Source organism: Zootermopsis nevadensis, unplaced genomic scaffold (assembly GCF_977971745.1).
Source record: "Zootermopsis nevadensis isolate Lab colony 2312 unplaced genomic scaffold, Znev_1.0 Znev_ptg000010l, whole genome shotgun sequence".
Classification (NCBI taxonomy): Eukaryota; Metazoa; Arthropoda; class Insecta; order Blattodea; family Termopsidae; genus Zootermopsis; species Zootermopsis nevadensis.
Genome location: NW_028259142.1, coordinates 6,499,414 through 6,523,204, shown reverse-complemented (window position 1 = coordinate 6,523,204; position 23,791 = coordinate 6,499,414). Strand labels below are relative to the sequence as shown.

Below are 23,791 nucleotides of genomic sequence, written 5' to 3'. Positions count from 1 at the left end.
CCATAAGTAGCAATTGATTCGACTCTCGTTTTAAAGTGTAGAGATATTTATAAACGCAAATTCTATGTCCCTATTCCCAAAATTGCTGCAGGAACCCTGGTTTTACTTTAGTCCAGCGCCTCTAAAACATTTACTCGGGATATTGATTTTACCACCATGAAAACTTGGGGACCCCTACCTCTTACGGACTCAGTTTTGTGAGGCACACAGTAAAAATTTGGGTACTTTTTGTCGGCCGGAAAAGCTCGTGATAAGATACAAGGACGTAAAAGAATTATGAATTTATTAACCGCGGTCTCATGAAAGCGATAACGAACGTTCGGGTTCCAAACATGATATGTAATATCTCGACTGGCTATCAGCGCCTCAAGAAGGACTTCTTAATGGAGTAAGATGATTAATTAACTTCTGAGTCAAGGTGAATAAATTCCAGGATTGACCCAGAGATGCCTTTACATTTGTTACCTTCCCGGGAATATGGAGGAATTTTACTGACAAATTTAACAACACTTTATCAGCATCCAATGCTATTAAGAGTAGGTATTAGATTACAACCTAAATTTCCACAAGTTTAAATGAGTTAGGTCCAACAGATATTTGCCGCCTGTGGTAGTTCACCTGCTCTATTGTAAAGATAAAAGAGTATTACCTTAAGATACCTAAGCGGTAGTGATGATGAGCTGCCTTGCTGATCCTGAGATATTAATGGAGTAAACATTTAATTAGCTTTAGTCGAGGATCGAACCTAGGTCTCGTAGGTTTCAGTACAAGCTCATTACTAATATACGTGCGGTTATCCGCCGCTGAAATAGATTCCAGGGTAATCCCTGTGGGAAAAGGGGTGGACAAAGTGGCAGTGGGACGGAATTTTTCAGTCATTATTCTACTATTATTACATTATTATTATTCTATTATTACATAACATGAGCTTGAGACTTCAGTCAGAAATAAATTATTATATATTCTGCTTGGATGTTATCCACTACCTGTTATTTAACATTACACCAACTTCAACATTAAAAATTATAAAAATTACTAAGTGTCTGTCTACAGGAGTAAGGTCTGTTTTTATCCTAATAGCTTTTCCTATGTAGGACCCTTCTTACCTGAATATGGAGACAGCCAGTCTCAAAAACGTAGCAAATTTTATGCTGTTCAATTTGTATAATGTTTACGTTCATGTAACTTTAAAAAAGAGAAAATATGCAATGTCCAAACATAATATAACAACAACAATAATTTTATAACATTGCCACAAAGACCCCTAAGGAGGAAAGCTGCCAGCAATTAAGAACAACGTGGTTAATTAGACACTTTGGTATTTCTCAAGCTGCCCATTTTATGTCAAAGCATATTTTAACGAAGAACGATTCATAGAATTAATTTGAATATTATTACTTAACATCAGATATTTCCCTTTGTAAAACCTATTCAAAATACACATTTCATGTATAGTTTCCACAGCCTTACGGAATTACACCAACAATTTCTCCGAACACGTAGGTCTTAGGCAATGTGGCATAGTTTTAACATAATCTTTGCTACAGTAACTAAATACGATATGAGAAGCAAAATAAATTTATACATCCACTCTGAGAGCGACATAGAAATATAAACATTCAGGTTCATAAGCCTACAGTATATGTATGTATATATATAGCTACCATTAATCTATAAAGAGTTAATGATCATATACCGCTCTTACATTACAGATGAGCACATACAACTTATTTACAAGTATAATCAATCTGCTGTCTTTGTTACAAAGCCTTACCTGTAAAAGATTATCCTTCTCATTTTCAAGTCTAAATATTCGGCAACTGTCTCTTTTAATACAAAATTTCCCTCCCCACATCTCCGCATACGGGCACCTGCACGTGTGTTCTTACATTATGATGACGATACACGCTAGTTTTCCTCCCCCCTCACTTTGTGTATCCCCTTGTGTGCATTTTGAAGATTCCCCCTCTCATCAAGGTGGTCGTCTGACAGAATAAAATGTGTGGAAGTATATATAAGGTAAAAGAGTAATCATTTACAAATCGTTCCTAGCAGCAAGACCGAGTTGCGGAATGATGGCACAGCTGCAGGTAAGCTTCAACCTTGACACTTCACTGCAGAGTTTTAAATCCTGTGATACGCAGCTTTCTTAACCCGCGATTCGGTTTTAACGGTACGCATAAATCCTTGAGACTAAGAAAGTGTTTGTTCGGTCCTCGCCACCAGACCACAGGACAAAGTCATGATACAAAAGCAGGTAATAAGTTCTTTGAAGTAGGATTTGAGGTTTTTGCGGCGGTGAGTATGAAGACTTCTGTCTTCTGGGTTGTTGCGCCGTGTAGTCTGGTCGATGTCAACCAACGTTTCAGAGGTAATACTGCCTCCGTCATCAGGGCGATGAAGATTTCTGTCTTCTGGGTTGTTGCGCTGTGTAGTCTGGTCGATGTTTACCAACGTTTCAGAGGTCATACTGCCTCCGTCATTAGAGTATGAAGATTTCTGTCTTCTGGGTTGTTGCGCCGTGTAGTCTGGTCGATGTTTACCAACGTTTCAGTGGTCATACTGCCTCCGTCATCAGAGTATGAAGACTTCTGTCTTCTGGGTTGTTGTGCTGTGTAGTCTGGTCGATGTTTACCAACGTTTCAGAGATCATACTGCCTCCGTCATCAGGGCGGTGAGTATGAAGATTTCTGTCTTCTGGGTTGTTGCGCCGTGTAGTCTGGTCGATGTTTACCAACGTTTCAGAGGTCATACTGCCTCCGTCATCAGAGTATGAAGATTTCTGTTTTCTGGGTTGTTGCGCTGTGTAGTCTGGTCGATGTTAACCAACGTTTCAGAGGTCATACTGCCTACGTCATCAGAGTATGAAGATTTCTGTCTTCTGGGTTGTTGCGCTGTGTAGTCTGGTCGATGTTTACCAACGTTTCAGAGGTCATACTGCCTCCGTCATTAGAGTATGAAGACTTCTGTCTTCTGGGTTGTTGTGCTGTGTAGTCTGGTCGATGTTTACCAACGTTTCAGAGATCATACTGCCTCCGTCATCAGGGCGGTGAGTATGAAGATTTCTGTCTTCTGGGTTGTTGCGCCGTGTAGTCTGGTCGATGTTTACCAACGTTTCAGAGGTCATACTGCCTCCGTCATCAGAGTATGAAGATTTCTGTTTTCTGGGTTGTTGCGCTGTGTAGTCTGGTCGATGTTAACCAACGTTTCAGAGGTCATACTGCCTACGTCATCAGAGTATGAAGATTTCTGTCTTCTGGGTTGTTGCGCTGTGTAGTCTGGTCGATGTTTACCAACGTTTCAGAGGTCATACTGCCTCCGTCATCAGAGTATGAAGATTTCTGTCTTCTGGGTTGTTGCGCTGTGTAGTCTGGTAGAAGTTTACCGCCGTTTCAGAGGACATTGCTGCTTCCATCATCAGGGCGATCCATCGCTCGGCGCAACAACCCAGAAGACAACCATCTTCAAGTTATTTGAAACTGTGGGAAACTTGAAATATTTGAAAACGACGGCAAAGAATACAAATTGCATTCAGGAAGAAATTAAAACCAGATTAAATTCGGGGAATGCTTGCTACCATGGAGCGCAGAATTTCTTGTCTCCCTGTCTAAAACGGCAAAGATTAAAAATTTGGAGAGATTATTAACATATAATTTTATCTGTCGTTTTGTATGAGTGTGTTACTTGGCTTCTCGCTATAAGGGAAGGGCACAGATTGAGGATAACTGAGACCAAGGTGCTTTTGATCTAAGATGATTAGACAAGAGCCTGGAGAAAATTTCACAATGTGAAACTCCATAATTTGTCATATTCATCGAATATTATTATGATGATCATATAAAGGAGAATGAGGTTGGTGGGGAAAGTAGCTTGTTTGGAGACATTTGAAGTGCACACAACATTTTTAAAAAAAACCGGAGGGAAAATACCACTCGAAAGACCTAAGGCTTAGGTGAGAATATAATATTAAAATGTATCTTTGGAAAATATGGTTTGGGATGTAGACTGGATTTACATGGATCAGTGGCGGGCTCTTGTAAACACGATAATAAACCTTCAAGTAACATAAATGGCTGGGAATTTCTTAACTAGCAAAGTGTATAATCAGCTACTAAAGAAGCATTCTGCACCATGGAGGTAGTTAGATTAGAAATATGAGTGACTTCACTATTATTAATGGTATGTTTGTTTTTCCAGGTTGTAGTTTTATGTGTGGTGACGCTGGGAATGGTGTTCTCGGCTCCACAACAGCAAACAACACCAATCCCCATTCTCAGGTCTGCGCAGAACAACGATTTGGCAGGAGGATACAGTTTCAGGTGATTCTCACAGCAGTTACAGTGCATGTAGAGTAGGGGCCAGATTACTTGCTAGCTGAGCTCACTAGAGCTGTGAATAGTTGCACTCGGCACGGCCTGGTCGGTGCACGGAACGGCCGGGTAGAACTGGTAGAAAAAGCGTGGAGGTGCGCGCGCAGTGCTTATCACCTTGCCCTTCACCCCCGCGCCAAGAACTCGCAAGTAATCTGGTTCTTACTATACACATGAAGTCAAATTCAGTTATATGTACATCAGGAACGTCTTCGGATTCGTTATTCATCTGTGTTCAAACAGACCCTTTACGTAGGCTTACACGTTTGATAGACCACGGTCGGACGCACTCCGTCTACGCATGGATGTGGCGGAATTCCTTCGTCTGACGTTTCTGGTATCTTATCAACACCAAAGCGATAATATTTTGGCAGTTCCATCGAATTCCGTTGCCAACTACGAAGCCCAAATAAAAAAGGAGAACTGTACGAATCCTGTTTTTATAGATTTTTTAACAAAGCGTAAAAATAATCGAGTAAACGAAATATTGGGATAAGGAAATGTACGGCGAATTCCACAGTCTTTAATAAAATAGTGTGACAAGTTTCCAGCCATTTCTTGTGTCTTGAAAACATGTGAAATCCCCCCCCCCCACCCGAAAGATTTCTTGACATCTTTCGCATAATAAACAAATAATTTTTTCGTCAACCATTACATGTCTGGTCATAATGTTTTAAGCTTAAAAACAAGTCAAACAAACAATAACTCACACTCAACACAACAGTTAGGGTAGGGCTAGACAAGAAGCGCAAACAAACAAGAGAGTTATTGTTACTGGGTTGGAAACAGAGTGTGGAAAGTAGGTTAAGATGTAGAGTTCTTCCACTGGACAAGCTACAATACAGCTGTGAACAGATATGGCGTCAACAGACACATTGCTGTGCATTGTTACTCGAAAATTCGAACGTAAAATATCGTTTTATGATAAGGGAAAAGAGATGTGGTGTAAACGCGATGACGCAGTGATTGAGGGGAATTTCATAATTTCATGTTGGTACCACGACCTTGAGTCGAACGATATCGCTCAGAACACTCAACTGGTTTTATTGGAGAGCGATATCGCTTGTGCGCTGCTATCGTAACAAAACATGTCTTCTATCTGCCGCTGCCGGATTCAGCGGAGTGATACAAAATAGAATGATTATATTCGTTCAGGAGAACGATGCGGGCAGCTGTAACCACGTCTATTTCAATCCATGATATTATCTTTTTACTCCTTCAACTGATTCGCCCAGCAGTACCTCAACCAAGTGCGATACGAGTCTGTGCCGATTCAGCTACCGAGTTCGATCAGCGCATATGTGGCGCCATTTATTAACCTTTCAACTAACTCCATCTAGCAGTGTCCTTGGGATACTAATTAGCTTCGAGATTATAAATAATAATACATCATTTATCGAACCGGAGTGTTCATAAGCGTGATCACAACAGCCGACAACTGGTCCCTAACCACAGCATGATGAAGCAGTCTATGACAGATTTAAAATCGATTTTCAAGCAAAGGATTTGAGGTTCTCATAGCTGTGAGTGCTAAGATGGCTGTCTGCTGGTTTGTAGCGCCGTGTAATTTGGTATAAGTTTACCATCGTTTCAGATAACTCATCGCCCTGATGATGGAAGCAGTAAGGACGTCTGAAACGTTGGTAAACTTTAGTAATATTATTATTTGATGGTATATAAATCTAAGTTACTCACAATTCAGATGACTAAATAATACCACTTAGCAGACAATCCTTCGTTGCATAAAAACGGGGGTAGAGCGAACTTCAGAAACAACACATTTTTATTACTGACGATGACCAAAATGAGGGGGGGGGGAAGTAGGAAGTTTATTTAGATGATGTCCTGCTCACACTCCACTTCGTACAACATTTTAAAATAGCATTTCTCTTTTGTACGTTGCACGGAGCGTGTAATGGGAGCTAACAGTATAAAGAAAAAGTTTCTTGATCCGTTTTGTCGTCCCATTTCATGAACCAAGGCGTAACGAATCGCTCCAAACCAGAACTATGGAATGATGGCAAGAAAACTGACGCATGAGGTTTTCCCAATTACCAAAACCTGTGTTTCCGTCCATTAACTAACTCCCTGTTCTTAAGCGAGCAAACCAAACCCTCCGGCACACAACAATGGCATAATGCTATTAGAGCACTCAACAAGCATTTCTTGTTTCTCCGTAGCTTTGAGACCGGCAATGACATCACTCGAGAGGAAGTTGGAGAGTTGAAGAACGTGGGGACACCAGAGGAGCTTCAGATTGTGCGCGGCTCCTACAAGTACAAGGACCCTGAAGGCAACGAGATCGTAGTCACGTATACTGCCGATGAAAATGGGTTCGTACCCCAAGGCGCTCATTTTCCGGTGCCACCTGCTATACCTCAGGAGATTCTAGAGGCACTCGCCAAGAACGCAGAGGAGGAGGCAAAGCTCAGCGAGGCCGAGAGAGCGGAGATCGATACCGGAAGATACGTCATACACTAAACAACCGACTTGTGTTTATCGTCCACTAATAAAACTAACTGCACTTACCTGTGCCAAATTTATAGCACGTTTAAGTTTGCTTTACGTATGGATGAACTATGATCATGAACGATAACACGAAACTTTTATGCTTGTGTTAATTCTTATGGGTATTTCTTAATTTGTTTTCGAATAATTTCTTAAATTTGTTTATGATCAATTTAAATTTATTTTGTGTTCAAGAATTATACATTCTAATATTATGTACATGTTCTTTTATTTATAAAATATTTTGTTTATTTATTTTTAATTCCATATCTTCATATTATAGCTTATGTCCTTTCCATTACGTTACGTAATTTGACAAAAGCCCGCTCTTACACGTTATTCTGCTATCAGATAGCATTATATGAGATTTGAGGTTAAAGATGGCAGTGCTGATTTTCTGGGTCGCAACGCCGTCTGGACGTGTGGAAAGTTACTAACATTTCGAAGTAATTACTGCTTATATTTTCAGCCCTGAAGATCATAGAGAAAAGAAATCAGCACAATATGAACAAATCTGGTTAGATTATATTACAAAGATAAGATTAACAACCAGAAGGAACACAAATAGCTATACGACGATTAAAGAGATTAGCAGACGGATAAAATATTTAGGTCGAAAAAGGAAATTTATTGCCCTAACTTCGTTTCTAGAAGAAGACAAATGAAATGTCTGAGCAAATCAGGCGAGGATAATAATATTAAGTCTGAAGGTCATTGTGAGTGGAGACGAGTGTCTTTTTTAATATTATATGTATAATATAGCTCCTGATTAGGCCTACTTGAATAAATTTGAAAAATCAGACACTGAAAATCTAGAGACAAATTCGAGACTTATGTTTTGTTGTTGAAAATAGCTATTTTCTGGGATATTTCACCTTATATGCTGGTAGATATTGACTAACTTTACAGAGAGACTTACTGCCTTCATCATCAGGGTGATCACTAAGCTCTTCTGAAACGTCGTCAATATATCTCAGAAAACATGGTGCAATATCCCAGCTGTTGCCGCGAGAACCTGATACGTCACCCACTGTTTAATTTATTTCCTACATAATTGTTTCAAAAATTTTAAAAAGACTCGCACCAGCAGAAATGCATTTGGAGTGATGGTCTGTAAATAAATAAATAAAAAATACATTTCATAACATGGATTCACAACAGAAACATGCATACTACACAAATGGTGATTTGGTCACCATGAAATTATAATTCTGTAACTAATTTTTATAATAAAGGAGCATTAAAAATTATGCTACTAATAATTCAAGGAATGTATTTGCACATGTAATATCCACCTCTGCAGTTCACGTTCTGCGATTACGTTGACATGAATTTGTCTCCTACTACAATACACGCTCATAGACATCTCAGTCTGTGCTCTGTCAAAATTTCTTGTGTAGGCAATTCGACGTATAAAATGAAAGAACACGTGTGCATTATGAGATTACATTTTCAGTGTACGAACTAAAGATCCTCTACTTATTCAGGCAACATGTTTGTCTCTTTGACTGATGTTTGGCACTGTTAGTAACAGAAATATAATTTGTGTGTTGTGTGATACTTTTATGCTAACAACTACAATTTCAAAGAGACGCAAACTGTTATTTAAACGCAAATCAGTACGCCACCGGGAGCACAAAAAAGTGTTGGACACTGTTTCTTTTTTCAGCTAAGAACTGCAAAATACCTCTGTTATCACTGAAATCACAATCAGGATTTTCTAATAATGTTCCAGTGGAAGAAACGTCTTAAGTTGTAAGGTTTATGTGTAGTGGCTTCCACAAAATGATGAAAGTTTTTTGGCTGGGGGGGGGGGCGGCAGCTGAAAGATGGTCTTCACAAGAATGCATAGCAGAAGTCATAATGCAGCCTGTGCTACAAAATATTACGAATGTTTTACAAAGTTCAAGTATTTGGGAACGAAAATGTGGAATAAAAGTGAGAATAATATTTGTTTTACATGAAAGGCCGTAACAGAAGGGATTATATCCGTGGTTCTAAATGAATTCACGAATTTATCCTACAGATTTTTCATTCATTTATTTGTTAAATGATCAATAATTGTACGTCAATGATTAATCAGCAATGTTAATAAAGTAATGTTTAAAGTTATTTAGCCCAATATTAATGGATTCGTCTAATTGCAAAAGAAAGATTTGTACAAATCTATTAAAATTTCGAAATTAAGGTTTTCTTGCAATTCTAAGAATCGGAAATAAAGCAAGAATTCTATGAGTGACAGAAGACTTCAAAGTTTATAAAAATGAAAATAATATCAGAATATGAGAATTATTCGCATCTATAATCTCAAATTACTGAAGATATGAGTTCATAAGCAATTCCAATATGTCTGCAGTGAGATTCTCTGTGTGAATTTCCTTGCTAGCCACAATATTAAACTGAGTTTAAACTAAAAGGCCAACAAGAGGGAGCAAGATTGTAAAATGCAAGCGAAATTCAAATTTTATGTTCAATACATTTTTCGCAAGTCATTTGGTTTTCGAGATAATTTTTGTTGTTGTGACATTTCATAACTCGAATCCCTGGACAGATTTTGATCAAATGTTGTTCTGTTGTAGGTCCTTGTTCGTCAACCCAACCCGTGTTACGCTGTTTACGAGGCATTTTCAAAATTTCGCATCCGCGGATTGAAAATCTAATGGCAATAACAGAACAAAAGTGCCAAGTAAGTTACGCTACGCGTACATTCCTTTTGAATGTTGAAATATTATGTGATGTATTACACTAACTTCTGTCCTAGCTTATTATGCTTTATACATGTCTACAGTCTGCCGGAATTTACCACATTACAAAAAAGTTAAACAAAAATAAAGATCATCGGTCGTTTGCATTGTAGGCCTAAATTTCGCTATCAAAAGGAAATATTTAAGATGTTATCGTGCTTCTAAGGAATTTAGTTTCGTAAAATAGAAGTATCAGAACGTGTAATGATAAATAAAATAATGGCTGTTGATAGAAATCGCTTTCCGGAAACTTAAAACCACTATTAGATGTTGTTGAAAGTGGGCATACTATGCTGAGTAATTCGCCATAGAATTTTTGTTAAGATCTGGATCAGTGACAAGTGCAAATCCACTGCATCTCTTACTGTTCTAGATACACAACTGAAAATACTGCGAGCACTACACCAGTTACGTCATACGTTTGTCGTGAAGATCTACTTGAAGTCGTTGAGGACATAGTCCAGTGACAACCTTCGTTGAACAGCGAACGACACATTTCTTAGACAGATGAGAAACTATTGACGTATTTCGAAAAATACTCTTGAGCAATCGGTAGTGCCTTTTATGGACCACAAAGATTCATTACTATTTTAAGTGAAACCCGCAGCTGATAATTATCCTGTCATTTTAGGTCTAATTTACATCTTCACAATCAATTCCTCTGAGATTCATTGTAAAGTTTATATTCTCATGCATCATATAACAAAACAAAATAATAAAATATAAATACCATACTTTAGATTATCACTTGTTCAACTGCATTAGGAATGGATGGTATACGCTATAACTATCAGATTTCTTTCGATGTTTTTAAACATAATTTTGTTCACATATTATCTCCTCTTGTGCACTAAAATCCACTTTCTTAATCCTCCTTCACTGTGATCAAAGCATACATGATCATGTAAAGTTCGGTCACGTTGTCGTCCCTCTCTTTGGTCTGCTCGCCGCTTTGCTCTTCACATCTAGCAGCGAGACCAAATACGCAAATGCGGAGGACTGTTCTAGTTCTCGAAAGTGAAGCAAGGTCTCTGAAAATATAAGTAGCACCGTTGGACAAGTTCCTTACACTTTAACCTTGTTATAGTTAAGTACCGTTTCTCGGCTTATAAATGCATGTTGGCATCAGTTTAGTGTCGCGCTGGCCAGAGGAGAGGACACGGGACCATGAATGTGGTGAGTAATTACATCTGACGGTGATCCATAATGAACAGATTTCGTAATGTAATTTACTTTGTAGTGAATATGAAGAAGTGTATAATACTTGATAGCAAAGTAGACTACCATATTAAGGAAAACGATCTACATTTGGTCGAAATGTATCCTGTCTTCCTCTTAGTATATTTAGCTATGCTCATAAACTGCTGAGATTATATATTTACATAATGTAAATTGATTGGTAGTGCAATTGGATAATACTTTTTATTACTTCGTAATACATCGTTCAACAAAATGTGGAGGAAAATAATCTTTCTCTGGTGGGACTGAGTTGTGTTTGTCTCCTAGTATATATAATAAAACTGTTTAAACTCCTGACTCAATACGATACATATTATTTATGACCGTCCTTTATTTTTAATGCATGACGACATTAGAACGGACATGGGTGGAGAAGACCCGGTCCAGTGGCGGGTAATGGAATTTTGGGTTACATAAAAGACAGAGCATTTCTTGGCCATCTAAGTTACAATTAGCTTCTTAAAAAATCCTCTGCTGCATGGAACTATGATTGAAATTTAATGTAATAAAGTGAAAACCAATATACAATATTAAATGTTTTAAGCATTTTATAATTAATGTGGTACCTACACTATGAAACAGCCGTTATTTGTACTGCAATGGAGCGGCGTAATCACATTGTGTCTATGCCATTTGACGACTGGGTCTATGATCGCCCTGGAACGTCAACACAGCAACATCGGCTTGGTGGGAGGTCCCTATGAGAGCCGCAACGCTAACGGCACGGGAGACAGTCAGCAGCGAAGCCAGTCGTCCATTTTGGAAGCTGTTGGCCACGGTAATACCCAGGTTTATTTATTTATTTTACTTCGATGCACCATAATTTTCGACAAAATTGTTGGGGATCTATGTCTGTCAAATTTTACTGTCTTGTCATATGAATATTAGGAATTTAGAAAGGACTGAATTCTCATCAAAGTCCTGTCGCGTCTCCGAATACAATTAAAGATTCCCGTTTCACCAGACGAGGACAGGACACGAGACGGGACCTGTAGCCAGGCAAAAGAATAATAATTTAAATAATGAATGATTTATTACACCATCTGACGTTACGAAGTTGACACTAAATTTCAAGAATTTTAGCCAGCTGGAACAAGAAATATTATTACAGATCACACACACATACAGGAACTTAAGAGGGTAGGTGAAGTACTGACTTGTAATCAAAAGTCACTGGGTTAAATCTCAGTCAGAGTACCAGCCATTGTTCTGACAATTTCCATACATTTTCTCAGTCGCTCAAGGATAATCCATGATAGTACCATGAAACAGGACTTTACAACTTTGTTCTAAACGCATTCTAATTCACAGTGAATTAAAATGTAGTCATTCACCCGGTACGACAGAATGACACAAAAATCAGTCATTAGAAAGAGCGAATTTAAGTTATAAAATTTACTGCATTAAAATTCATGTGTGTTGCAAACCAGAAGCCACTCTGAATAGAGGTTAGTTCTTGTTCTTCTCAACAGGTTTTGTCGTTGCGTGGTAACGCAGTTCTAGAGTACTGCATGATTTCATATTAGAAATGCATCTGTAATGTACCGCTACAAATGAGTACCATCTGTTGAATAATAAGTAAACTAAAAGTTGCACCTTTTTTGTTGTAGGCATTGGTGGGTTTGTGAACTCGTGGCTGGGTCCTTTAGCTAGTGGCGTGGGTTCAGTATTGGGAGGAATCAGCTCCTCTCTCGTCACCATGACACCTGGAGGGCCAATTCCGTCCCCAAACAACGCCATAATTGAGCCTTTCAGTGACGTCACACCGACTTCCGTCGACAATGAAGGGTGTGTACGCAACATGTCTTATAACATCTCTCCGTCTAGCGTTCTCTTGTTTCTGCGTCACTGGTCTGGTTGCTAAACCCCTATAACCGGCTTTCATAATGAAAAATGATGTATCAACATCTGTTTCGTTGCCTTCTATTATTACACTGGGGTGAGACTACGTCTGTGGAATTGGGCCTCTAACGGATCCTTTGTCTATTTCATTGCGAAGTACCGTTTAACGCATCAGGCGTTAGTAAGCAGCGCTGCGCCGGCAAATAACAGAACTTTGGTGAATGGGAACAGCTCACAAGATTTTCATTACAAAATGGCCGAGCGAAGAATAGCGCTTTCGATAGATCGAAATTGATGCACATAGTCCAGCATTAATACTTTTGGTTGCAAAAATCGATAAATTAAAAGAAAACACTTAAAATCTTACCCAGAATTTCAGAATATCCCAATAAGTCTGTCGATATTCAAATCGAATACTTCCCGTAACCAATTTTAGAGCATTAAAGTTGAACCATATCTCTTGGTTGGCAGCAGAAGGATTTTAATAAAACATATTTTAGAAACACAGAAAATGAGATTGTAAATAATTTTAACTGATCCATAATGGATCCAGTGATAGATTTCTAATGTCTTTATATGCTATTTAACTGTGCTTTAATAGATAAGTTTATTTAGCTTCGAATTCGATTAGCGGATAATTTGGTAGTTAGTGAAGAAGTGATAATAGAATTTTTTTAAATTCCACTGAAGTTTTGAGGAAAATTACGAAAAATTTCAATCAGAACAACCGTAGTTTCAGCCGAGACTCGATGTGGGGCTGTTCTGAATACAAGTGAGCCCATGAGCAGAAAAACCTTTTTGAGCACGAAGGGTGTAAATGCGAAGAGGAAATCATGCGCTGTTGTTCACTGCGCTTGAAACAACTGTTACAGAATTTATGAAAATCCATTGCCAGACAGGACGCCAGAATTCCAGCATGATGATTATCAGTTCGAGCCCGGAGAAACGGGACCATCAGCTATAAGTACACTGGTATGTCGAATACATCACAAACTTTGTTCACAAAAAAATATGAAATTACAATTTTAAGAATACCCTAATTAATACAGAAATATTTTTTTTCTGAAAAGTTAATGAATATAAAAATTATTCATTAATGTGAGTGAAGTATTAGGAAATACAGCTTTTTTTATCTGATGCAAACGTAGCTGTCCTCCTTACCGACAATAAGTTACGGTACACCCAGTTACAGATATGTGCTTTATGGTCTGCAGTTACGAGCAGACCACGTGATGGCAAAAGACGAATTTAGATTAATAACGTTGATTGGTACTGCATAAGTAACTACATCTGATTAGATCGACAGTTTCCATTTTTAAATTTACATTAGGTAAGCTTCAGATTGTCCCCTGGTTTATGACACCGTGTAGTCTTGTACATGGTCACTAATGTTTCGGAGGAAGCACCTACTTCCATCTTCAGGACTAAAGGTTCAGTACAAAGTAGCGTTTTACTCCTAAACGTTGGTATGTTACTACAACACTATTTTAAACGGCGTAACAAGCCAGAAGCCACGAACCAAATTGAAATTAGTTACAGTCTTAAGCGAATAATGAATTTACCAGCTTACGAGGTTTGTAACCGTTCAATTCCAAAGCCAAGCTTATTATTACAAGAATTTTCTTTTATTTCAGGAACCACTTGCGTCGTAACAGGTTTGGGGTGCAACATACTTGGGGTTACAGAATATAAAAAAAAAAATGAAGAATTTCCTAGACGTGATCAACCGCTTCAGTTTTGGACTGGCCTCTCTCAAACGGCCCATAATACAAACGCCTGCATTGCTCGTAATGACCCCAACATCTCGCTGAAGTACAGATCCGAAAGGACAGAAACACATGAACCAACGATAAACTTCATAATTCTTTTATAAGTTGTTTCATTTAATTTTATTTAAAGTCAGTAGAGTGACTTCGCAGACATTACATGTTATCTGAAACTTTGTATTATACTTACATTTTTATTTGGTATTTCTTCTGTGTATTTATTCAATACCAAATATATATATAATTCCAAATATTAAATTATTGTCAATATAACCATTACAAATAAATTTCTTTTGGTAATAACGTCCTCTGTACTAATATATTCCTATATGCTGTTTGTTGTTACCTTTGTATATTTATTACTGTGTTCGTGTGGTCATCTATTGTGCTGTATCTGTAATTGGCTTTCTGGCTGTTGATGCAGCAAACTAATAATAAAGAATTGAATTGAAGATGATAAAATATCTACCAATACACCTTAAATTAAACAAACGGTGGCACACATTGGCAGTTAATAGCATCCGTATTCTCGCACGGATTAAGAAAATTGGTCTCTCCTACCTATAATAGTCCCCTGAATGGGCAACTAACCCGTATATGAGAAACGAAATTTTGATATTTTCCGAAAGACACTAAATTACATTTTCTATGTATCGTAGCTTCTAGGAGCAAATATATTGGTTAGAGCGAAAGAATATGTAACAAAGCTAAGCAAAACAGAAGCACCTGCTGGATTATTCCCTGTGGTACACAATCGATAACAATCGATCCTAACGATTACAGATGGCAGGAGAGAGCTTTCGGACACTAATTATGACTTACGCGTTTCGACAACTAGACTAGATTACGTGAGATTTCAGGTTCTCGACGGAGTCGATTATAAAGACGAATGTATTCTGGGATATTGCACTGTGTAGTCTTCAGAGGTGCTTGATGCCTCCATGGTCATTCGACTTCTGATTATAGACGAATTAAGCACCTGTTAAACGTTGGTAAACTTCTACCGAGCTACTCGGCGCGACATCACAGAAGACATCTATGTTTGGACTAGACTACAATATTGAAACACGGCAAATTTTAATTGTAATCACATGAAATTTGACACAGCGTCACGAAAAGTAGTTACAAAATATACAGGAACTACACCAAAATAGAACCAACTGTAGTATTACATACACAGCAGAAAAAATAGGTAGGGGCATTCCTAGGTGTGCACGCGCACTTTGTAATAATTCCGAGAATTTTTCAGAAAGAAAGTAACAGCGCTGAAGTGAAAGCACGTTCCATATTTAAATATAACACATCAAAATGCATGACGTGGATGTGTTTATTTATTCACTGTATCATTTGTTTTCGATAACGAGGCCAAAACTTTCCTTCAAATTGAAACGAAGTGCTCATTAAACCTATAAGGAGCAATAGGTTTGTCTTAGTGAAACACTGTACTTCACTCTATTTTAACTCAAAGGCTTTCAAACTGTAGGTTAACGTTAGTGATAATGAGAAGGGTCATAATTTATATCATCAGCTAAATAATATAAGGAAATCAAATGAAGTAGAATGAACAGTTGGGATTGTACCACACATAAAGAAAACAAGAAATGACTACAGAATTATAGCCATAAAACTAAACGGAAGAGCCCATTCAGAATAAATAGACATTGTGGAAGTATAATATTAAAACTGATTTTAAATTAAGAGATTAGGAGGATGTCGATTTGATACGTTTCTTAGCATAGGGAGCAGTAGTGAACTCTTGCGTACCTTCGAGTAACAGAAATGACGAGGAGTTTCTAAAAAATAACTTTTGCTTGGAGCGAAAAGAAAGTGCTGTCTAAAAATATGTGCTGGTTCGCTTACATTCCTCCTGTTGCGTACCATAAAATCACTACAAAAGTAAATTGATTATTTTGGAACTAGTCGGGAAAATCACTCGGCTAAATGCGTCAGTGACTCACCGACTCTAGTCATTCGGGAAATTCGATCGCACAGACAGAAAGAATGAAAACCGGTGACGCAACTCACTAACATGCCTATTAGTCCTGAGTTCATAACGTCTTTTAGGACATACTTTCACAACAAATGTCAAAAACTCAGTGGCTAAAACGAAAGTTTAACTTTTATTTCGCGGAGAAACGTGATCTGCTAAACAAACTAACAAAAATCATCATGAAGATGCAGTATGACCTCTGAACCGTTGGTTAACATAAACTAGACTACACAGCACAACAGCCCAGAAGACAGAAATCTTCATACTCATCGCCCTGATGATGGAGGCAGTATGACCTCTGAAACGTTGGTAAACATCTACCAGACTACACAGCGCAACAACCCAGAAGACAGAAATCTTCATCGCCCTGATGACGGTGACAGTATGACCTCAGAAACGTTTGTAAACATCGACCAGACTACACAGAGCAACAACCCAGAAGACAGAAATCTTCATCGCCCTGATGATGGAGGCAGTATGATCTCTGAAACGTTGGTTAACATTGACAGACTACACAGCGCAACAACCCAGAAGACAGAAATCTTCATACTCACTGCAGTGAAAACCTCAAGTCTTACAAAAATCATCATCAGATACATCGGAAAACATAAAATAACACATGGTGCGGTTTCTTTTACTATTTATTTTGTTTGTGAAGTTGTCTGTCGTGCTTAAGACTCTGGGTCTGGGTTCGGGTAAGCCTTCACTCATGTTCTGATGGTCTGGAAAAAACAGTGGATCTCGTCAATCAGGTGGGTAATGAAAGGGATGTGACGACAGAAGGCATTTTCCTACACTACCAACAGAATTGTAGCTGAAAAACACAAGCTATGCATATTTAGATTTTTATAAAATGTGATATCTTACAATTAATATCAAACACTCTAGTGTCTATAGGCAAGAGATTTGAGAGAAATTGGTAACCGCTTACAAGAATATGCCCATCGTACAAGACTAGTGTCGACATTTTCACAACTAAAAGAAAACAATAATGAAACAAGTCTGGTATGTGAAGACCTAATAAGAACACATTGTTACAACAGGCACTGAGAAGTATAAAGTGAATATCATATGAGAGGTGTGAATATCGTTAGGCACCCTAACCTAAACTTCCACCATCTTCTTTGTCACAATATGTCGTAGTTTTGATTGAAGGAAATAGAATCAGAACGTTTCACATTTATGAATTGTATTTATGAAGGTATATGTAGCGTTTTTACGTGTGTCAAAATAAATAATAAAATATAACTCCCAACGGAAGCATCTGGTAGCTCCGATATAAATGCGTTTATATCACACAAAAGAATTACTTAAGAAAAGACAGACGTATACCGTCATGTTGGATATTTCACATCTAAATTTTAAGACAGTTGAACATTTATCGCCATCATTTCAGAAATATTTGGAGGCTGCTACTTTTGCGACATTATTTAATAGACAGAAATTACATTAAGTTGCATTATTTTAAAGATGCATTGCGTTGTAAATTTTAAAGTTACTCTGCTGAGACACAATTTATATCTTGACTCGCTCTTATTGATAGCAGAACTTACATATTATGCCGGCTAAATGACTTGCACCTATTTAAATTTTACGGACTTCAAAGGCATCCAATGTTCACGAAATTTGGAAGAACATACGATCTGATTGTTATGTATGTGGTAATTAGACGTATTAACCAAGATAAAAATACTGGCGAGCAGACAAGTGAAAGCTGTCACACCTACAATAGACTCTCGAGTCTAAAATAGAATTATATAAGTCACGGTTTTTTCAGATGAGAAATCTAATTTCTCGTGGAATATGTATATAAATGTGAGTACAGTTGCACTACCGAACAGAGGACGACCTTCGGAAGAATATTCACCATGGTAAGTAGTCTTTTGCTTATTTGACTGCAGTGTAAGAAGCGGCTGTGTGCCTATTAATCGTTTCATGTTACTTAATTGTTATGCAAAGCTAAAGGTTTGGTATGCAGAACTGTTTCACACACAAAAGAACGGGCAGTGTTTGTCCGCCTGTCTGTATAAGAATTTACAAGAACATATTTACAGAAGGCTGTGTTATGTGAACTAAAGCGTAGTGACCAGTGGGAAGCCATTGCTCCTTTCAGACTCAAAACAGCTCAAAAGCTGTCAACTACTGAAGGAAGGCTCAACCATAGAGACGGCTAGGTGGATAATTGGGAAGTGAGGTAGCAGGTCGGTTAGTCACTTAGAAAGGATTGTCTTCACTTTGGAAATTACATTTTTAATTTTTTTTGTTACTGTTAATACGTTATTTTTAAGAAAAGTTTGTTTTAAAGATTTTGAACAGCATATTCATATTCATCTTCGGACATTTATTTCGGCTCAATTACGTGATTAATGCTTTAAGAGTTATCTTCCTCTATTATTTAAGTTTACTGTATTCAGACACATTACCGATCAACATGGGCAAATGATAAAGAAGAATAATTATTTACATTCTTTGAACTTGTACGAATATTCTTGTTAAAAACCTCCTTTTTACATATTGTGTATACTATTTCATCTTTATGTTTTCATTATTGTCATTATTATTTTTTTACTTTTATATTTATCTCGATTCCGATTCTTCCTTCATAATTCTTAGTTTCCTTGTCTCCTTTTTGATCTTTCTGCCTTAATTTTGTTCTCATTACTTCATTCTTCTTTATACATTTAATTTCATAATTTCCTCAAGAAAATTTTTCTTTTTAATTGTTACCTTTGCATTTTTTACTTCTCTTCCTTTCCTCTTTGTTCTGATTCACGTATAACTCATTTCCTTCAGCTTATCCTCGTGTATCGTAATCACAACTGAACGTCGTTCACTTGCAGATCGCCCGGCACGCAACGGCAGCACTGTCGCTGCTCCTGGTTCTCCACTCACCCGCGGTGCAAAGCGCTGGGCCAGACAGCAACATTGACGCGAGGCCTCGCACTTTCGGACCGCTGCTAGGCAACCTTGGCAGCGCTCTGCTGGGAGGACTCAGCAGCCTCTTAACAGACGAAGATGACTTTGCGCCCCTTGCACAGTACTACGTCCCATCTTACAACCCCTTCCCCTTCAACAGACCCATCTACAACCCTTACTATGGACAGTTTAACCCTTACGGATACGGGTACGGAAACTCGGCTTTCGGGTATCCATTTTTTCGAAACGCAAGGAACAAGTAGCTGACTAAAAGACGACAACAGTACTACGTAAACTGAGGCCCACGGGTCGGATATGACTCTTGATAAGTAGCTACCCATATCTAAAGAAAGAAACCATAGTAATGAAGTAATTATAAAAAAATATTTGTTGCAAACAGTCTCTTGACTGGCCGGCAAATGATATTTGTTATTCGCAGATTAAAAACCTTGTCATGAATTGTTAAAAATGAAGTCACTGCGGATAGTATGCTTGTGGAAGGGGAAAATATATGGAAACTCCACGTTTCCTTGGTGAACGCCCTCAAAAGCAAGATGACTTCAGAATTACTTTAGATGCTGTACAATTCTGACTATTCACGCTAGTTTCTTAGCGTCCCAGTCAAAGATTCTAATAAACCAGTCAGCAGTCCTCTTACTGACTTATTCTCGTCTTCCTGTCGTTAATATACTACGTCCTCAAGCCTCCAGTGTTAACCTTGACACAGATTTTGTTCAGATACATCGCATATACTCTACATCTGAATGTGTGTATCATTTTAATGATGTTTTGAATAACTTAAACTTCATTACATGTAACTGCATTATGATATGTGTTAAATAAAATTACGTTTCAATTAAGCCAATTACTGCCATATTTACCACTGACTTGGCAATCAATTCTGTAAGCACTTTGTAACACTTCGCTATGGGTTTAGCAAATTCATAAACCTTATAACAATATTTAATGAAACCCATTTTAAGCAGTAGCAGTTCTAGAAATAAACCGTTCACGTAATGTAATATACAGCTGGAAAGAAATTAACAGAATTTTCTGGCAAGAGGTTATGAAGCCTAACTTTTTCTTTGTTATTTGTTAGTTTATTGTACTGAAATATAAATACCTAGATACAACAGTAAATAAACCAACAAAAATTAAATACGCACACTTGAATTAGCTCGTAGCTATTTTCCATTTTCTCAAAACTGAATGTAGGGAAAGTTCCAAAATTTTAATATTTATGGGTGTGACACGTTTCCTGTCACATTAAGGGAAGAATGGAGACTGAGGATGGCTGGTAAGCGTGTGATGGAAATTTATATACCTAGATGGAAGGAAGTAACGGGAAAATGGATGAAGTAACATAACGATGAAAATAATCATTATTTTTATAACCACAATTTGTCACAACTAAACCTAAGAAGATAAGTTAGGCAGAGTATTTAGCAGGCATGGAAAAGACTGGAAACATGTAGAAAATTAAACTGAAAACCAAAAAGAACCACATGGTAGACCTAAACATAAATGGGAGAATATTAAAATTGTTTTTAAAATTTATGTTGGACGATAAGGACTGATTCACGTGGCTCAGGTAAGCTTTTGTTAATATGGTAATGAACTCATTCGTATTCCAAACTTGTGTGGAATAGTTACTAGCTTACTTTTTAATTTTATTCAACTACGCTTTCAATTTCTACTTTTATACTGCGTCAAATAGTACTTCGTTAAGTCAATGGATTGGAACAAACGTGGAAGGAAGGCTAAGGGCCTAACGCAAGGAATTATCCATGCAATTGGTTGTAGAGACTTAAATAAACCATGAAAACTGTCAAACAGCCGATCTCCGGGTCCTGGTTTGAACCCGGGACCTTGCGATTACGAAACAGGAGTACTAACCATTCGTCCGAGACTTTAGGAGAACATACGACAGCGTCACGGAAGGTAACGATTGGTTTTGCATGTAGCATAATCTTCAAAGTAGACAACACCAAATAACAAAAACAAAAATTAATTCTTTCTTGAACTGCAGTCGTCTGAATAGAGACACTCTATTGTTATAAAGTAACAATAGCTAGTAAGCGATCTTCAGATTGATCAAAAAACTCTATAAATCATATTATTGTGATCTTAATAAATATGAGTTGCGTACATTTTCGATTATCTTGTATTTCTGTGTTTCATTTCTACTAGTGTAACTCCAAACTACTTGAAAGTTATGAGGCATATCATCAAAGATTCGCATCAAGCCCATTTTTCAATTCAGGATTGTTGATAGGATTATAGGCGCAACATTTATATGCCCTTGTATGAATGTACAGTGTTTCAGTTTACATCTCAACTTGTGATAAAATTAGATACCAGGCTGTAAATGGAATATGAGATGTAGGACAAAAATATTTATTAAACATAAACCTACATAACTTAAAATGGGAAAACTTGCGGGCTGTAACGGGGCCTGTCCTTGAAGGTCTAACAAAGAAATATTCTTCATATTTACATTTTAGCTGTGTTTATAAATTAGCACCGTATAAAATTTCACTTGTCAAAGACTTATCAAGTTAAAATATTTCGGGACCCTTGTATTAAGCGGGGAAAGTATATCAACTATTAATAGACTTCAAGAAAGCCTATAACTCAGTTAAAAGAGAAGCTCTTTACAACATTTTACTTCAATCTGATGTAGCTAAGAAGCTAGTCAGAATGGCCTAAAACAGGGAGATGCTGTATCGCCGCTGTTTCTCAATTTTGCCCTACAATATGCCATCAGGAAATTAAAAGAAAATCAGGACGGTTTGGAAATTAATGGGACACATCAGCTGTTGGTCTATGCTGATGATATTAATCTGTTGGACGAGAATATAAATACTACAAACGCAAACACAGAAACACTCTTAAGGGATAGTAGGGGTGTTGGTCTAGAAAGAAATTCAGAAAAGACAAAGTTTATGATCATGTCTCGGCGTCAGAAATCAGGACAGAACCAGAATATAAGGATAACTAATGAATCGTTCGAAAATGTGACAAAATTCAAGTACTGAGGGACGACACTAACAAGTCAGAATGACGTTTAAGACGAAATCAAGAGCAGATTAAATCCAGGGAATGTTTGCTATCATTCAGTCCAAAATCGTTTTTGTCCTCCCGTCTCATATCGAAAAACATAAAGATTAAAATATGCAAAAGTGTAATTTTGCCACTTGTGCTGTATGGGTGCGAAACTTGGTCTCTCATATTGAGGGAGGAACACAGATTGAGGGTCTTTGAGAAGAGGGTGTTGAGGAAGATATTTGGATCTAAAAGGGAGCGAGACGGATCATGGAGAAAATAGCATAATGATCAGCTTCACGGCCTGTACTCCTCACCTCATAATGTCAGGGTGATTAAAGTGAGGAGGATGAGGAGGGAGGGACATGCGGCACGCAGGGGTGAGAGGAGTGGTGTTCACAGGGTGTGGGGTTGAAAGATCTGAAGGAAGGAGACCACTGGGAAGACCTAGGCGTAGATGGGAGGATAATGTTAAGATGGAGCTTAGAGGGGTGGAAATTGATGGGGATGCAGCTGGCTCACAATAGGGTCTGGGTAAGCTTTTGTGAACATGGAGATGAACCTTTGGGTTCCATAATGAAAGTGGGTTATTCTTTGACAAGTCGAGTTTACAATCGACTTTTCAAAAACTATCCTATACCACAAAGTGAGTGAGTGGGTGAGTTAAGCGGGGTAGTGTCGTTCGAAATTCACAATTTCTTTCAGTCTCAATGCTGATGTTACCCATAATACAGAATATTAAGAAGAAAGTTGACACTGTGTGCAATGGCTTGATGTCCAAACAACTCCGTCACTTGGTGCAAAAGTCAGAAGCGGTGACGGAGACACGGAGTTATAAAAACATACACAAACAAACAGTTCTAGTAATTTCTGTGTTACAGTTAACAGCACAGAGAGAATTGTGTTGAGATAAAATCAACTATAATGCTGTCACATTTCTTCAAAGTTATATGTTATAACGCGAAACTCTGTTGATATATCACTTTCACTGAACGCAAAACATTGTATTTGGTGAAGATAATATTTGTGACTTGACACACGATAAACAGCAGATTTTGCCTGTGAAATAATTAAGCAAACATTAATAAGCTTTTAGTGTCATATTCTGCAGAAAGATATACAGACTAACCCCATTAATGTGATGGCAGAGAAATCTTCAGAGGAGGTTTCAATACACATCGATATTTATCTGACAACCTTCACTCTCCATTTAAATCTCTTAGTACATTGGTTCAACAGAGTTGTTATACGTTTATAAGGAGACACACGTTTGTATTCTAAGTTTTTAAAAAGCGAGAAATGACAAAATGAAGAAGACAATGTCCATGTTGGATTTCTAGTTAGTAACGCCGTACAGACTTCTAGGTAGAT

At 37.7% G+C, this 23,791-nt stretch overlaps 4 protein-coding genes across 10 annotated transcripts in view; 3 read left to right on the top strand and 1 right to left on the bottom strand.

The window, feature by feature from the left end:
- Nucleotides 1–23,791, bottom strand: part of LOC110835981 (folliculin-interacting protein 2) — a 490,121-nt gene that overhangs the window by 46,536 nt on the left and 419,794 nt on the right. The window lies entirely within an intron of this gene.
- LOC110835972 (cuticle protein CP14.6-like) lies at nucleotides 1,981–7,097 on the top strand. Of its 2 annotated transcripts, none has more exons than XM_022076722.2 (3): nucleotides 1,981–2,090; nucleotides 4,198–4,319; nucleotides 6,551–7,097. In XM_022076722.2, exons 1-3 carry the CDS (start codon nucleotides 2,073–2,075, stop codon nucleotides 6,849–6,851), a joined length of 441 nt encoding a protein of 146 aa, XP_021932414.1. In that variant the 5' UTR covers nucleotides 1,981–2,072; the 3' UTR covers nucleotides 6,852–7,097. The 2 variants fall into 2 exon arrangements, with proteins under 2 accessions (XP_021932414.1, XP_087202501.1); XM_087346375.1 differs by lacking the exon at nucleotides 1,981–2,090 and adding an exon at nucleotides 2,162–2,257.
- LOC110835968 (uncharacterized) lies at nucleotides 8,055–14,921 on the top strand. Of its 2 annotated transcripts, XM_022076717.2 has the most exons (6): nucleotides 8,055–9,564; nucleotides 9,996–10,798; nucleotides 11,444–11,639; nucleotides 12,472–12,649; nucleotides 13,576–13,675; nucleotides 14,338–14,921. In XM_022076717.2, the coding sequence occupies exons 2-6, from the start codon at nucleotides 10,790–10,792 to the stop codon at nucleotides 14,353–14,355; spliced, it is 501 nt and encodes a 166-aa protein (XP_021932409.1). In that variant the 5' UTR covers nucleotides 8,055–9,564; nucleotides 9,996–10,789; the 3' UTR covers nucleotides 14,356–14,921. The 2 variants fall into 2 exon arrangements, with proteins under 2 accessions (XP_021932409.1, XP_087202498.1); XM_087346372.1 differs by having other exon boundaries at nucleotides 8,055–10,798.
- Nucleotides 18,305–20,508, top strand: LOC110835974 (uncharacterized). Its single transcript, XM_022076724.2, has 2 exons — nucleotides 18,305–18,330; nucleotides 19,300–20,508. Exons 1-2 carry the CDS (start codon nucleotides 18,328–18,330, stop codon nucleotides 19,636–19,638), a joined length of 342 nt encoding a protein of 113 aa, XP_021932416.1. The 5' UTR covers nucleotides 18,305–18,327; the 3' UTR covers nucleotides 19,639–20,508.